Here is a 17,134-nt window from a genome sequence, read left to right as displayed (position 1 = left end):
ATCCCCAGCGGCTCAAAACAACACTACCTCGTCGAAATCCTTCCTTGCCTCTTGTCATTGTTACTTATTAACAACAACACTTTTTTCTGAACTGTTTTTTCAAAGCAGAAGTCCATTTCGACCTTGACATTAAATGTCTTTGTCCCTGTTAAAACCATTATTTACGAGAGCGCGTAACATTCTTTACTTCCCAGTGTGTCTCCTGCAGGTTTCTCTGTATATTTGTGTACTATTTTTAAACACACAAACAAGCCTCTTCCTCTTCTTTATTGCATTCATTCATTTTTACACAACACAAGTACAAAAGAACAAAAGGAGAGAATAATGAGGACAGGATTTCTCTGTAGTTTGGTTTAGTATTTAGGCTGTTCTCTCTCTGGTCTGCAAAATAATTCAATGATATTCTTGAAACAGAGTTGTTTTTTCATAACCCAGTTTCTTGTGTTATGTTTCCACTCAGGATGACTACTTCAAAAGCTGGGCTCCTGCCAAGTCTCTGGACCAAGGTGAGCCCTGCTGTTTGTGTGTGATGTCATGTTTATATTAATGCATTCTGTGTGTGGGGCCAGGGATGGATCTCAAACATCGATGCTTTGACTTCTGACCAAACTGTGTCTGTAGTTGGCATTAAACGCTTAATCAGCTACCTGTCTCTTTGTGATTAGTACGTCATGATCTAAAAGAGGAAATCTGACAAATTGGCTGGCTATCTAAACAACATGAGGTACTGATACAAGGAGAGGTTTGATGTTAATTTGTTAAATTACTAAAAAAATATCGGCAGAAGTATCATCTTGATGACAAAATGCAGGTACAATGTGTCGGTAGGATTCCTCATTTGGTCTTTTCCTGTTATGCACTTATCACCACTTTAGGCAAGAGGGTCATTTTTTTAAGGGAGAAAAAATAATTCCACAAACGGAGGCTAATGTGTTCATTACCAGGGACTGATCATTTTTTACATTTTCGGTTTCTTTCAAGCTAATTGAAGCAGCCTTTAAAAGCATGTGCCACGACTGAAGATACTTCACATATTTCATATCATATGAGGCTCATTAATTCCCATTCAGTTGCAATTAATGTGAAATTACTTTGAAGACTTTTAATTTAGATAAAGATTAACTTCATAAATCGGCTCAACTAAAGCAAACAAATAAACCGAAACATTTTTTGGACTTTATATAGATTGCAGCGATCTGCTTTGAAGGTATAAATCAGGTGTGTGTGTGTGTGCGTGTGTGTGTGTGTGTGTGTGTGTGTCTGTGTGTGCGTGTGTGTGTGTGTGTGTGTGTGTGTGTGTGTGTGTGTGTTTCAAGGCTAAATGTTACTACTTTACCCAGTTTCATACAGCTTATGGACTTACCAAGTCCACTTATCAATCACACTCAAGTGTGTAATGCTTTAGACCTCAGTAACTCTTAACTAAACTTAATTATTGCAAAACACTCTCTTACTCTCGCTCTCTCTCTCACACACACACACACACACACACACACACACACACACACACACACACACACACACACACAGTTTGGGGGTTGATTGCATTGCAGCTCTCTGAACAGACTTTAAATCTTTCTACCACAGAGTTTGCTCTGTTCGGTGCTGGCTGGTTTTTTGCATATCTTGCACAGAAACTGTAACTCATCAGGGAAAGACTTGCTGAGCAGGTTTATCTGGGCCAGCTCCTCGTGGAAACTGTGCCTAATGAGAAGAGCCTCGCCTCAGTACATCATATTCTAGTGTCTGAGAGAGAACTAAAGACAAAAAGTAAACAGAACTTCATTCTCTCAACCAGGGACTAAACACATGAGATGTTATGGAGGATTCCTCTGTGCTGAAACCCAGTTGGAGCACATAGTGACGCCTGATTTAGATGCTTGAACCACGATGGACTAACTAAGAAAATTGTTACTGCAAAACTATTTTATGGGTGAAACACTGTGCTCCAAACATGGACTTTGTCTAATTAGACCAAACCTTAAGTCGTATCCAGCTTGACTGGAGTCTTTTACTTCCGTCTGGATGTAGTCACTGTGATGTCACCCTTTGGTTTGTGGACTAGCGTTTTGCTGTCTGAGTTTGTCATTTTGGCTGTCGTCATCTCTGTGTTTGACCATCGCCATCTTGTTTTTCACTTAACTGGAAGTATCACAGCAGATGGTGAACAAAATGTTAGAATTCACTTTCATGAAAACACACTGTCAAGGGGTTGAAGTTCAAAGACAAAAGCACAGCTGTGGTAGCAACCTGTCAATCACATGGTAGGCACGCCCTAAAGCATATCCTTCTTTATGGTCAATTTTACTCTAAAAGGGACCATTATTTACTAAATGAAGGTCATGCTGTGTTGAATGTTTTATGAGGTAAAAAATCAAGTGAGAAGTAGAGAAATTCTGGCAAACATCTGTACAATCACACTTATTTTGCCCCCTGAAGCCCATTAGAAAGAATGCAAGTTCAAGGCACTTAAATTAGCTTCACTTTTCAGACCAGGACACAAAAGTGTTATGTTCCTCTGTGGGGATATCTACGCGTTGAAGGAAAACTTCAGTCACGTATTGGGATTTATTCTTGTAAACCATGAGCGTGATCATTCCCTAAGGTAACCAAATGATTATTACTGTTAACATGACAACGAAGGCTCCCTTACCATCGTGCTAACATTGGGGTTGTGAGCAAAGGACCACTTGTGTTTTTTGCCCTTTTGAAACTATTTTGGATATTTAATTATTTCATTTGGTGAGTACAATGTTACTCTGACCAAAGGTATTGGCCAGAACTACAAAATATAAAATACCTGACGCAATTAATCATGTTTTCCCTTTAACTGTGGCAGGAGACGCTCACAGTAGAATTTATTTCATCAACTACTACATGGTGAATTCTCCCTGAAAGCCCTCTCCTTCTCTCCGCTGCCCCCATGCTACACCATGTGTGTGAGTCACTGCAACCCTCTGACAGGACATCGTGAGGTGACTGCTCCTCTTGAGAATACGGCATCTGTGCACTTCTCTAGAGGGGCCTTCAGTGTAGTTGAAGAAAAGAGGAGCTTTGTGCCAATTAGACTCTTTATGGGAGTGCATAAAAAAGATTGTTAACAATCTTTTTTCGCCTTGTTCTGCTGCAGCAATCCACTTCAGCTGCAATGTGACGGCTCCCCTGCTGCAGAGCTGCTAACATCGCTATGCACAGTGCAGTTGCTCCCACACAAACAGCACACCTGGGACTAATGGACAGAAAAAACAATTAGACAGTAAATAAATAATGGGAATAAATCTGTTCTGCTTTGGGAACATTTGCAGATTTCATGTGTCTGAATTGCCTCGAGTGAGCTTTATTTTCACCCAGCTGGTACTGCAGGCATCACACTCATAAGTGTTAGCTTCACCTTCTGACTTCAGCCAGTGTCAGCATGACACACGTTTGAATATGAGTCATCCAATGTGGGGCACGACGCCTGGATCCCTGTCCTAAACAAAGCTACCATATTGACTTGTTTTGATGTCTGTGCTTGTGGCCAGATTGCAAACATCATATTGAAATGACTAGTGTGCCCACAGCACATACAGGTCAATACAGCAGGAATTATAGCGCCATCAGTCACCACTTGCTGATCTCAGTTTGACTAATGAGTCACTGGTCGCCCCTTGGAGACTAATCAGCAGCAGGGAGGTTGATGGGGGAGAATCCAGTCCCCCCGATGAATCACTTGCCGATTAATGCTTCTCTCTGTAGCATCTAATGAATGGAATCAGTGGGATCACAAATTACTTGTTGGTGAAACTGAACGGCAAGCGATCAAATCCACCAGTGGTAAATGTTTTCCAGAATTAATGAAGTCCAGCAGTTGATTTGTATCTCACTGTGGAGATGTGGTGAGCATGCATATGAATCCATGCTAATCCTACAGAATCTGAAAAAACTTCAGAATCAGATGAGCCCAGTTGGCTGCTTTGCTTCTCTGAAGAGAACATGTATCGCCTCTCGTCAGTATACTGATAATATCAGCGCTCAAGATTGTACTGTTGATTTAGTTACTCATATAGTCCTGTTTCCTGCGTCCGTCTGGCGACAGCGGGCCTGATTTCAAATAATTGTTTTCTATCTTTTGTTTGTGGCTGGTATGATTTTCACAGACTGTGCTTTTGCAAGTATGGGTGGCTTTCTTGACACTGAACAATGTGCATCAACATCAGAGCCTTGTTTTACACAGGGATATTAGAAGCTCATGTTGTGGATTAAGATACTTTCTTATGTTTATTTTGATCTGATGCAAGTAGGTTTAATAACTGCTTTGGTGATGGTAATGCTTTCTTTAGTTTTTAGACACAAAAAGCTGTAATTAGACACATGTGTTTATCTTTTTCTGAACGTTTGCACTCTCAGAAGCGCCACCACCACTAATACAGCTGTGTAAGCTGTGTATGATGTGAAGAATACTGTAAGTACATTTTAAATACCAACAGAGTAGGATGTCTGGTAGTGATTTAAAATGGTATAGTGCGAGTAGATATACTTTCCCGCCTACAAATTATATGAATACATTTTGTTTTGTGAACATGTATGGAATATAAATCAGTTCGCTGTGCTGTCTCCATGTATCCATTGTTCATATGGCAGGGGAGAACCTACATGAGAGCACTCGTTGAGCATAAAAAAACCTCCCATGCAATTTTCTCGGAAGACTGAAGACATCACAAACTTAGCATCCTGTGGATGTGAAATGTGCCGTCTGTTTTCTCTGTCAGGCAATTTACTAAACCGACCGACTCGTATATAAAGTTCTGCTTCCCTCAAAATATACTTATGCAGCAATACAGTGCCTGCAACTCTACTTTATGTGTGTCTCAAACTTTGCAGTTACAAAGGTCTCTCTCCCCTTTCAGACTTTTCTTTAAACATTATCCTCACTCTCTTTAAATTCTGTCATCAGTTTCGTTCTTCATATTTCTCTCCCTCGGCACCGCGTCACGTCGTATGCCTGCATGTTTTCTATTGTTTCTGAAGTATTGAGTTCATCAGAAGGAAATTACATAACGATGAACAATGGGGGACTGTGAAACAACATACCACAGTGACGTAAACACACACACACACACACACACACACACACACACACACACACACACACACACACACACACACACACACTGAAAAGCCTGTGAGAATGAGTTGTAGTCATTTTTAAACATATTTGATTCGTATTGTATGAGGTTTGGTAATAATTATCACACTTGTATAATCGAGCCCTGCAGGAAATCGTGAGTGAGACTCGCCAACATGCTGTCACTTCCAGCTCCACTTTCACATTCTTCATCTGTCCGAACTAAATGTTTGGACCGTGTCACGCAACTCGGTAGGGATCCTCTCCTCATCAGGTCACAGAGCTGACAGGCTCCATGGTTGCCATCACTCAAGATCTCTGTGACTAAGATGGAAAGGTTTACTTTGTAAAATAAATATTGAATTACAGTATGTTGTACCTTGCATTTGGCTGGATTAAGAACACTTGATGAAACCTTTGCTTAGATTAGATTTTGAAATTATGAAGAGAGTGACACAACCTATATTTCAATAATAACACACTCAGCACTCTGAAGTTTACTTCGCTTGTTTAGCTCTTTTTAGCTCCATTACATTTCTTAAATCAGTACTCCCGCTCCTTTGGTCAAAATGCACAGATGTGATATTAAAGGACAGGAAAACAGTCCTTAAATTAAACAGAGTTTTATCAAAATAAAACTCTTGACAAGAAACATAAAACATAGAAAAAATAATCCACTGGCTGTCGCTGGACTGTAATAAACTGCAATAATCATTTAATTTGGTCCGAATGCGTGGCTCTGGAGGAGGGCCAGAAAGGACCCCTTGGCAGTGTTGGCGTCTTGGCGACTGGCATCGTGAGCTGCTCGCTATCATTAGAAAAGAGTTGGCAACCCTGGGCTGCGTTTCTCAGTTGGATAATTATTCGTTATAGCATACTCTTACTCGTTCCTCAAACGTTGCCTACCCCAGCTTTAAACGTGACGTCCCTTCTCGTCCTCATTATGCGACGAGGACAGACTGAAGAATCCTTAACTTGTTTCTATGGCGACAGCTCATTGACCTATCACCTGCCAGTCATGGATGGTGAACCTGTTGGGTTCTGTACATGATGCTCTGCTGCTCTGTAGCTCTGTGAGGAGGTAGGTGTGTGTGGGTGACACTGGCCCGTGTCCCAGGCAGCCAGGCTCTCGCCCTGTGGGTGGATTAAAGAGACATATGCTCCTCGGATCAGGGCTCCGTGTTCGCAGTGAACCAATTCAATGCCCAAAGCAGACCCAGGACCAACGAGGAGGGCTGCTTTCTTCCAAGTGAAGTAGTCTCCGGTTGGCGGAGAGGACGAAGTGAAAATAATTTTTGCCCTATTGGATGTTATCCAATAAACAAGCTGTTAAAACATGCACTTATGCTTATATAGTAAAAACAAAAAATAGTTTGGAGTATTGAGTAGGGTTGAGGGTTTTTATAATTTGCTTTATCACAAATTTTGAAGAATTAGCAAAATATGAAAAAATAATATATACACAAGATCCACTTACTTGCTTCTGCTTGACCTTTCAAAGGGAAAGGTTGTTACCAGTTTTGATGGTATCTGAAATTATTTCAGATGAAGACCTTGAAGATTAACTTGTTAAACTACTATTTCTAAATTCTGGTAGAAGTTGGGCCCAAAACTGCAATAAAATATGTTGTTTACATTTCAGTAAACTGCTGGTGGAAAACCACAAGAGAACTTGTTTTGATATTGATGTCAAGATCTTTAAATGACTGTCATTGTTGAGGCAAATTACAATATTTTTGTGATTTTATAAAAGCAGAGAAAGGAATATGTTTGTACAAAACACGCAGTGTGCTCATAAACACACTCACTCACACTGAGGTTGTTGATTCTCCTCTCCACCCACCTGTGACTGGCTACGGCAATCTGGAGGGAGAGCGGATGCCTTGTAGTCATTATAAATGTCCTGACATTTACTTTGACTTTTTCCATTTACAAGGAGGCAAAACATGCCTGCTGTCAAACAATCTTAATACAATACAAGCTGAAGTACGCTGTTGACTTGTCAGACGTTCTGGCCTTTCACAGTTCTTTTACTTAGCTGGGATGCAATAAGAAACACCTGATTTACAGCCACGTAAACACACTTAATGCTGCACCACCCAGGCCACATGTCCTCCAGGTCATTACAGCCTTCTTCGAGAGTCAAACTATGAATTTGTATTTAATACTGGTTTTCTACATCTGCATTAATGCCTGCTCTGTCCCATCTGTAACCATTACAGAGCTGCCCCGAAAGAGAGACAAGACGGGAGAACGAGTCCTTGGCAGCAAATAACAGTTTCCCGTCAACAAGACCAATGTTAGACTCAGTATTCTGGGTATTTCATCCTCGGCCTTTGTCTATGGGCATGCCCAACACATTTGTGAGGCTGTGACTGCATTACATTACATGGAGAGTGGGAGTCAAAGGGAGGATTACAAATGGCAGGCAGTGCCCCATTATCACAGCCAGTCCAGAGGAGCGTAGGAGAGTCAAACTGGCAACCAATGCTCAGAAGACACAATACAGACAAAGACAGGGATACAACAATACCAGTTAGGTTCACAATGTTCAGGTGTTGTCTTGTTTGCCTAATTAGATTAGGTAGTGAATAAGTGGTTGCCATGGGAGCCGCGTTGGCAGCGGAAACGGAAGCCATTTGTGATGCACGCTGGCTCGGCGGTGGCATCCACAGACAAAAGCCTCGGAAATCTGGAGCTTCCAAATTGCCAATCAACCTGATTAGACGTGACATTGTGTTTTCCCAGCAGAGTGTTCGTCGTTATATATTTCATCAGCTATTTCTCCAACTCACTGAGCCTCTGTCTCTGTGAAGATATGCTGTCTGTCGGCTCCCATTCCTCATCGGCCCATCTTCAATCTCCCCAAACTCTGTCACTGCTTCTTAATACATGCTCATATATAACCATCTTTGATCTGCGCCTGGAGAAGCTAAAAGAATTAGAAAGAGAGAAGCTGATAAGAAAAGAGACAGATAGAGCAACAAACAACAGTGAGCACCTCAGGTCTGTGTATTAAATGGATTGTGAGCTGAAGCAAGAACAAATATCTCATTTCAGTCTAATGTGCTGAGGGTTTGAAGCTCGCTCCCCAGGCGTTCTTTAAACATTGTTTACCGCTCTGATTTTAATGGCTTGTTGGCCACATCATAAAAAGTGACTCAATATCCACGACCCTCGGCTCAGCTCTTATCTCGCTCTTTCAGAGGGGTGAGTGCTCGCAGTGTTGAGCCTTAACACATAAACACATAAATGGGACTATCAACGCACACGTACACGCTACAATGATTTCAGGCGTCTGCAGTGAATTAACCAGTCACACACACGGATGGTAATCAATGATACCTGGAGCCGGCCGAGACGCAGAGGAAGGTAGTACACGCAGTCGCGCCGAGGGTATTGTTAATTTAATGAACAGATGAAACCAATCATATCAGCAAAGCAGTTCAATTTCTGTTTAGGATGCAAAAGAAGAATTGCTACGGAAGAATAGGCCCTGAGAAAGCAGCGCCGAGAGAAATGGTGATTAATAAAGGGTAAATGTTAGCAGATGGAGCCACAGTCAGTAGAGTGGATTGTTACTGCCCTACACTTCCAGCTTAGAAGGATAGAGCCGAAGCCAACGACAAACTGAACGCAGAATGAAGCTGTGAATCAATGGACTGTAGTGTTGTGAACGGTGCTGAGCAGGCTGTTTTCAAGGCGCGATACACACAACAGTAGATCACATGGGGAGAAGACCGAACGTGTGCCTGATTGTATGTCTGTTATCATTTTGCCCTTTGTGCCCTGTAGACAATGGAGCCTCCTGTGATCATTGTAAATTAGGATAAATAAACTTAAGAGGATGTGAGCTGGCAGCCATTGCATGCGATCATAGCGCGAGCCTGCAGGCTAAATGCCAGCTTGTGAAAGTGACAGTGGCATCGGGGAGTCTCGAGGGGGGAGACACAAAGATGTACAAGGCCTGGAGAGCACTTGAGAGAGATTGCCTGCACAGAGGATAGCTCAGAGATAAGAAAGTCATCCAATAATGAGGAGGAGAAATGTCTGGCAAAGAGGATCGAGAGGAAAGAGTGGAAGAATAATGAAAGAAAAGTTAACTTTTACCTCCACACACATTCACCGTCTTAATTTGTCCTGTTCATTATGAAGCAGGGGTCGGCAACCTTTTTGAAATGAAGTGTCATTTAAAAAAATTGTATTGTTAGTCAGTGTGCCATATTGACAAGGTTAATATAGAGTGTAATCATCACATCAAAATGTTAATCTCCAACACATATGTAATTGTGTCCAAAAGGCAAAGTCCAGAGCAACATTTAAAAAATAAATAATTGTCTCGTAATAATATGAGAGCACTATACAAGGAGGCTTCCATCATTCAAATATTTAACCAACTATCATGCCAATTTTCCGCCAATCTTCAGCAATAAAAATTGCAAGGCAATGAGTATTGACCAATGATAGGCAGAGTAAAGCAGGTGGATCGATTGGGCAATCAAACTACTGTAAACAGGCCGTGCAACTGATTTGGGAAGCGGATGAGAGAGCACTTTAACATTTCCAAAAACCTCACACTTATTGCTAGTGCACCCTTTTAAGCTACTGTGTGCCAATAGTGGCATTCCTGCCAAAGGTTGCCTACCCCTCTTAAATATAAATACAGGACATGGGTGTGTTTGGGAGTTAATCATCCCAGGGTGTTAATGGCACAGCCTACGGACACACATAACTAACTCCATGTACCTCAGTGTTTGGCTGCTCCACTCCCACCCTGAGGCTGTGCCACCACTGGCCTGCTTCCATATGGGATGTTGTACAGCACTGTGTTTGTAAGAGGGAGGATGGATTAGTGTTTTTGTATCAAGATGGATAGGTGCATTACTGTGCTTTCCCTTAGTTTTTGTTTGCGCTTGGTAATGATGCTGCGATGGTTATTCCTTACAGACGAGAAAAGTAATGTTTGTGTCACTTTGCAGCACCGCCAAGTCCATCTTCCAGGACATTGAAAGCATCATATCAAAACATTCTTGTTTTGAATTGGGCACCTGAGTTAGATGAGAAAATTGATACCTCCCACATGTCTCTGCATTAAGTGCTGGATGCGGCAGGCGATTAGTTCAGCGTAGCATAAGACAGGAAGAAGGGTTAAACACCTAGCTCAGCTCTCACCAAACTAACAAAAATAAACTAGCAGCTGCAAAGCAATCAACTTGTGTTATCTATTTTACTTAATCTGTACAAAAACAGTAACCTAACAACAGGATGTTTCTTTCTCTCCTTCCAATATTCATGTTGAGCTAACCCAGTTGACTCCTTGCTCATTCATTAATGCACAGACATAACATTGGCATCAATCTTCTAACACAAAAAACATTTTTTCACAAAATGTGACTATTATTTTAAGCATGTATTAACTATTCTAATCATTCCTTTTTTTTGTATGTCTTCCTTTAGAGCGAGAGGCGGAACCTAGCAGATATGGAGACCCGGGAACTAAAGCTCACTCCAGCTCAGCCAAGAAGACAGGCCAGGATGGTGAGTTGGGCAACACAGTTTTCATCCGGGTGGGGAGGTTTGAATCATGGAAGAAGTTGCTTCAGCCAACATCCAGACAAAAGTGTGTTACCATTTTGTTCCTGTTGTTCCAACTGACTAATCTTATTTATTTCGTATAGACTTTATGTGTTGTTCGGCTATCTCAGTGTCTATTTGTCCATTAATAGTAAGAGTCGGATCATTGCAGATTACCAGGTTTAATGAGAAATAAATACTCTCATCGCCGGTTATTGATGCTTCACAACAGAATGCTGCATTACCTTCCAGAGTTTAAATTATTCTGCACTGCCGTCTCAGCTGCAGATCCCATAAAACACTGGATATAATACAGCAGTGTTTAGCACAATTAGTTCTCCACCCTGTCTCAGGTTGTGTGCAGTGATGGCCGTGTGGAAGAGAGAGATAACCGAGCTTGCAGCTCATCGTCTGAAGCAGATAGAGCATAGCGAATGCACACAAGATGATCAAAGCTCGGCCTGTCAGTGACATGGAGCTATTTCCAGGGTTAGCTTGAGTACGAACACCATGGTCTGTTAGCGCAGGCGAACACAAAAATTGTAATTTGAGGTTTAGCGAGCGAGCAGTTATGTGCTTGGGTAAAGATTTCTCTCTTCAGAGCACAGCAGAATACCCGTCAGTTCTGGTGTTTGTGTTTCAAGCTTAGCAGAATTTAACCAGCTAACGTGGGTGTAGTCGGCTGAAATCCTGTATATTGCTTGAGATTACCATAGGGTAACATTTCAATTGAACTTTGCATTATATGGAAAGCGTATGCAGTTAATTTACTTTTAGTCAGCTTTTGTCTTTTTGTACTGGGCGTCACATCTTTTACACAGCATATATTTAAGTTCTTTTTTTTAGCATTTAGCCTGACACAGAAAAGGAAGAGCCTTAAAAGTATAATCCTCGACTGAACTTGATATTTAACAACTACTCATGATTAATCAATGTTTAAAATGCATAAGAGAGCAGCGTGGGGATATTATTTATTTACTTATCATTTATTATAAGTAGTTACTTGACTGCAATTTAATTTGATAATAATGTAACAAGAACAAATGATCAATAAAAGTAAAATACAAAATAATGTGAAGATAATAATTAAAAAATAAACGAGACACTGTGATTCATGATGATCTAAATAAGATAGTTTACTAAAAAGGACTATTAAATGGAATAATTAATCCCTCCAGCATGTACTCCTTGTCATGGTGAAAAGCACAAGGCTGATAAACCTTGTGATTTAACACGACTCTCGTGTCCACTTACCTGAACCTTCCGTCATAAAATGCTCTTAAATCATGGTTAGAGCCACAACAAGGCTTCATACTACTGCAACTACTGCTGAAATCAGTTGATGAGTTAGCAAATGGAAACTAAATGCGGAACCAATTGGTAAATCAAATGCAAATTGAAATGCGACGGATGCACACATTTTGTTCTGTTTGTTAGGTAATTACAAAACAAATTACACATGTTTTGATCGCATTCAATGGGAGATAAGCTGCATGGTAACATACAGTAATCCACACTATTAAAGCCTATATGAATCAACAAAAAGAGCTGCAGCCATATGGTGTTGCTGTGAGACTCAGTCTGAATAAATAGCGTCACTTTCCCTGAGCATCTTCACGCACTGAAGTCAGTTGAAACACATCTGTCGTGAAGGTTTGGTTATTTACAAGTGTCTCTCGTTATCATCACAGAACTACGTATCTTTCGGTTTTAACGAAATCATGTTGTCTCATAGAGATCTGCCATTCAGTGATTCAAAGATTGTATTTCAAACGCATGCTTTTGATTGAGAATGCATCTGTCAGGCAGTGAGTTGTGAAAAACTAGACACGTCATTAGCTCATAAGGGACTCACTGGTGTTGAGCCCACCTTACTCATTGTTTCCCTTTAAGTGGAGCTAAATGTGAGATTTTCAATCACATGTAGTATCATTTTACTCTCCACTTTGCCCTTGTGGTGGTGTGTAGGAGTCTTGCTGGGGGCCTAATGTGTTTGGATCAGCACACAAGCTCTCTTTTACAAAACGTGTCAAGAAAAGGAGATTGGAATGGGTTTTGAACCACATTCAATTGATATAGTCTGATCTTTCTCCTAATTGTCACACTTTAGAAACAAGATTCATCTAATTGATATGCATGGCTTTGGTTTGTTATATTTGTTTGTAGAGTTACTATTAACATGGTGGATATGAGTGGATAATAATGGGAGAGGCGAGTAGATGGAAGTACAGTAGAAGAGATACAAGGCTCTGATACTCTCATGCATGATTTCTCTCTCTCTCTCTTTCTCATTCTCTCTTTCTCTCTCTCTCTCGCTCTCTCTCTCTATCACTCACTCTCACACACACACACACACACACACACACACACACCCTTCAGCTTTAGATTAATGAATGCCTCAGTCTAGGACAGAGCAAAAACATTTAATTATCCCTGACACTGAAGGTGAGACAAGAGGCCAGATCTGTCATCCACCTGTGTGTGTGTGTGTGTGTGTGTGTGTGTGTGTGTGTGTGTGTGTGTGTGTATGTGCGTGTGCGCGTGTGTGTGCATGTGTGCATGTGTGTGTGTGCGCATATCGGAGAACAGAGGAAAAAGAGTAAGAGACAATGTCAATGAGACAAAGATTCAGGCTGTGAGTCAAGCGTGTGGTCTTTCATTGTGACCTCTTCTTATTTTGACTAAAGGTCAAACTGACAAAAACTCACCTTGCCTGGCAGCAACACACGGTCAGTTAAGAAAGAATGATTGAAAAAAATAAAATACACCACTAGACATAGTACAAGTGCAAAATAATAATCACGAATGGATCAAATAAAACCTTTCCGTCCTGCACAGCGGGAGGCCGTTCACTTCTAACCCCGACATGAACAACTCAACGAAAATCCAGTAGCTTTAAACTATTGGAGGAAGGTAACAGAACGAGGTGAAGATTCTGGTGAGGTCTTGGATCAGTCAGAGGCTAACAAACACACACTCCCACAAACACACACTCCCACACACACACACACACACACAGCCAGGGTTAGCCGGCTTACCGCTAACTTCTGGACAAAGTGCATAGGCTGTTTGGGGCAAATAAACACAGACTGCACAAACGCTGCAGCATATTGCCACGAATGAGGTGTGAATCACAGCTTCAGTTTTGTTCAAAATAAATGGACTCTTGCAATTATCCAAACACTCAGTGAAATGAGCCAAAAGCTGGGTGAGCATTTCCATAGAAGGCCGATATGACTGTTGAATTTCATGCAGCCGAACAGATAAGGTGTTTTGGACAAACCTGTTCTTCATGATGAAGACCATACAACCTGCTGTAAGCGGCTGTTATCAGGAGCACGTTGCTCGTTTCAGCTGACTGTTCCTTCTTTGTGAGAATGGACACAGTTTGAGTATCCAGTATCAGCCATTGTGTTTCTCTGAGTGTGTGCCTGTTCTCTCCAAATAAGCCTATTTCATGCATATTGTATTTTACGGCTCTCTCCGTTTTTCATGATGATGATTAGAATTATAAACACACTTCAAGCAGAACAGTTTATGTACAACTTTTTTTTGACTGTAACAATTAGCAGTTTCCACCTAAAATGAATGCTTTATTGCGTGCACACGTTGTCCCAAAATGCATCTTTGCTCTAAAGCTCTGAAGCTGTCTTCAAAGGCTTTTTGATAATGTGCTTTCATACTTTTTCTTTAAAAAAGCTCTGCTGCCAGCAACAGCTAAACAAACTCTTCACAATAAAGTATGTGTGTGCATGTGCTGTTGTGTGCGTAATGGTTGTGTGGCAGTGATGAATATTCATTGTAAGCGACTGTCAATATCTTTCTCTCTCTCTCCAGATATGTTTCTCCCGTAAGCCACGCTGGCTTCTTCCCTGCCATTCAAACTGATGCAGCCTGTTTATCTTCTATATTCCAGTTACATCCACAATAATTTGATTTTCTCATGTTTTCAATAATTAATTTTATGGATGGTGAACCCGTTCTATCGCTGCGTCCTCCCCGAGGACCTCTCCATGCTTTCATCCCTCCATCATTCCTCGCTGTCATCCATCGCTTCAGTGCCTCTCGTAGGCCAAACAGTGAGACCCTGAGGAACGTTCACAAAGCAGAGAGAGAAGGCGTTTTTATTTCCTCCTGATGTGTTTGTCTTTCTCGTATCTCTTTCTTTCTCCAACTCTCCTCGTCTTTTTCTTTGCAGCCCCCTAGGTAAAAGAGAAGAAACACCTTTTTAATTAGTTTATCAAAGCCTCAAAGTGATGCTCATTTTTCAAATAAGAGTCAGCGCTTATTTATTGAATGTAAAACGTGTTTACTTTACTATTAGAAACAGTGGCTGGGGAGAACACTGGAGCACAGTGAGGATAAAGGAGCACACACACACACACACATACACACCCACACACACAGATTACGAAAACACCCCGTTGACCCATGTCCAGCTCAGCAGCAATTAATTAGAGGTCACCCTCTTCTCTCTGACAGGGTTTGTTGCCGATGGAGTCTCTTCTATTGGACTCTGACTATCTTTATTATCCAATCACTGCATTCCATTCTGGCCTCCGTCCAGGATTAGAGGACACAGGAAGAGTGTTTTATCTCACCCTTCTCTTCTCCAGACACTTTTTCTCGCCATGAACATTAAGGGTAAAAGAAGGAGGAAGAACAATTCTTGAGGAGACAAAACGTAGTAGGGCAATTTACTGTCAACTTTAATTGTCATAAAATGTTACAGCTTCAAGTGTAAAGTGCATTGATGCAATTAAATGGCTGGGAGTTATGTTCAGGGTTGGATCATCCTGGATCTTTTTAGAGGAAGACTTGTGCACACTTTAAACTGCCAGAAGTGCAGCTTACCATAATTAAAAATTAATCAACAATACAGCAACACTTGATAATGTAATTAAAAGTGATACAGTTATAGAAAGACTTGTTCCCTGTGATGGAAAGGATCAAAACCATGACCTTGTGGATTGCAAAGTATTGCACGCTGAAATTCCCTCACAGTATCCAATTGAGTGGCTGCATTTATACAAAGGATGTTAAAACAGCACTAATTTTAATTTAATGACAAAAATACGACGTTCAGTCTTCACTACAACTTTCCTCAGTAGTCAAAGGAATGAGAAACACTTTGTTGGATATACTACACATGAGTGTTTTGTGACACTGTCAGGTTTAGTGTGTAAATCAGTTAATCTGCCATGAAGAAGAATTTTCATGGCAAAATCAAATATCCAGTGTTTGAAAGTTTGACATCTACACAAGCTGCATCCGAACTAAATCAACTGAACAGGATTAGTCTAACTGTATGTTTCCAGCCCTCCTCTGGCCGGCTCTGTTTGCTCTGTGGCTCCCTGAGCTGAGGACGTGGAGGGATGGAGGGAGCGAGGAAAGGGATGCAAGTCAATATATGAACCTACTTCATCCACAGTTGGGGGGGACAGAGGTACAATGTGCACAAGAGAGCAGTCTAACTGTGGTAATGGCAGGGAAGCACAGCGAGGGCAGAATGATGGCTTTATTGTAACACAGTCACACACAGACGCACAAAGGAATACATCTATGACACGTATGATAGTGAGGAGAGCCGGTGAGACTTTTATTAAAACCATATACCTTCACATTTCCCTTTGCATCCCTTATAGATACTGTACATTGACATCATTTCACGTGAGTTTAATGAAAACAGCTTTGTTCTCCATGTTCAGCCGGAGAGAGTATTTTTTTTTTCTAAAATGGAGCACCACTTTTGATTTCAGCTGAGAATATATTTTCTTTTATGTTCTTGCTGTACTTGCTGAGCATGAGCTACCAACCATGAAGTATATTGATTCCCCCCCAGTATATAAAAGTAGATCTGACCAGATGGTGGCTGGGATGATGCTGCGTTTGCAGCAACAGCAGCACTTTCAAAGCCGCCTGCGACACAGCAGTGAAATGTACAACAGCCATGAGGCGTCCATGTCAACAGATTTAAAAACAAGGCTGGTTGTAAAACTCTTACAAGGCTGCACTGTACACGGGCATGTAAATCTTTTGACAGCTGTCAAAAACAACAGATTCTATGAGAGCTTTATTAGCACTTCAAGACCAACAAAAACAATTTGTTTCGTCAGTTTTGGGGTGATAGCAGGAGAAAGCTGGGACCCTAAGGACTCCTTCGAGATGCAGCTCAGCAATGTGTCATATTGTTCTAGTTATAAATCTAAAATATGAATGAACTATGGAATTAAAATAGATTCACCATAGAAAAAACCTATGCTGTGATTTCAAATCTAAAACTTTGGACATTTCTGCAAGAATTGCATTTTTTCCTGTCAGTGGATGGCGAGCACTTCATTTTTATACAAAGCACTGCATCTTCATGATTTCTCTATTAGGCAGTGTCTGATGAAGAATCTGAATATTTACTTCTCGAATACACACACACACACACACACACACACACACACA

At 41.1% G+C, this 17,134-nt stretch overlaps 1 protein-coding gene across 2 annotated transcripts in view; it reads left to right on the top strand.

Annotated features, from left to right (window-relative positions):
• Window positions 1-17,134, top strand: part of spock1 (SPARC (osteonectin), cwcv and kazal like domains proteoglycan 1) — an 83,434-nt gene that overhangs the window by 38,088 nt on the left and 28,212 nt on the right. For both annotated transcript variants that reach the window (XM_068586783.1, XM_068586776.1), the window contains exons 3-4: window positions 461-506; window positions 10,565-10,645. In XM_068586783.1, coding sequence (XP_068442884.1) covers window positions 461-506; window positions 10,565-10,645 — 127 coding nt within the window. The remainder of the gene's footprint in view (window positions 1-460; window positions 507-10,564; window positions 10,646-17,134) is intronic.

Source organism: Clinocottus analis, unplaced genomic scaffold (assembly GCF_023055335.1).
Source record: "Clinocottus analis isolate CAN_PGR_092001 unplaced genomic scaffold, fCliAna1.0.p SCAF_10, whole genome shotgun sequence".
Taxonomy (NCBI): Eukaryota; Metazoa; Chordata; class Actinopteri; order Perciformes; family Cottidae; genus Clinocottus; species Clinocottus analis.
The sequence above is the reverse complement of the archived record's forward strand: the minus strand, read 5'-3'. Positions and strand labels throughout refer to the sequence as shown.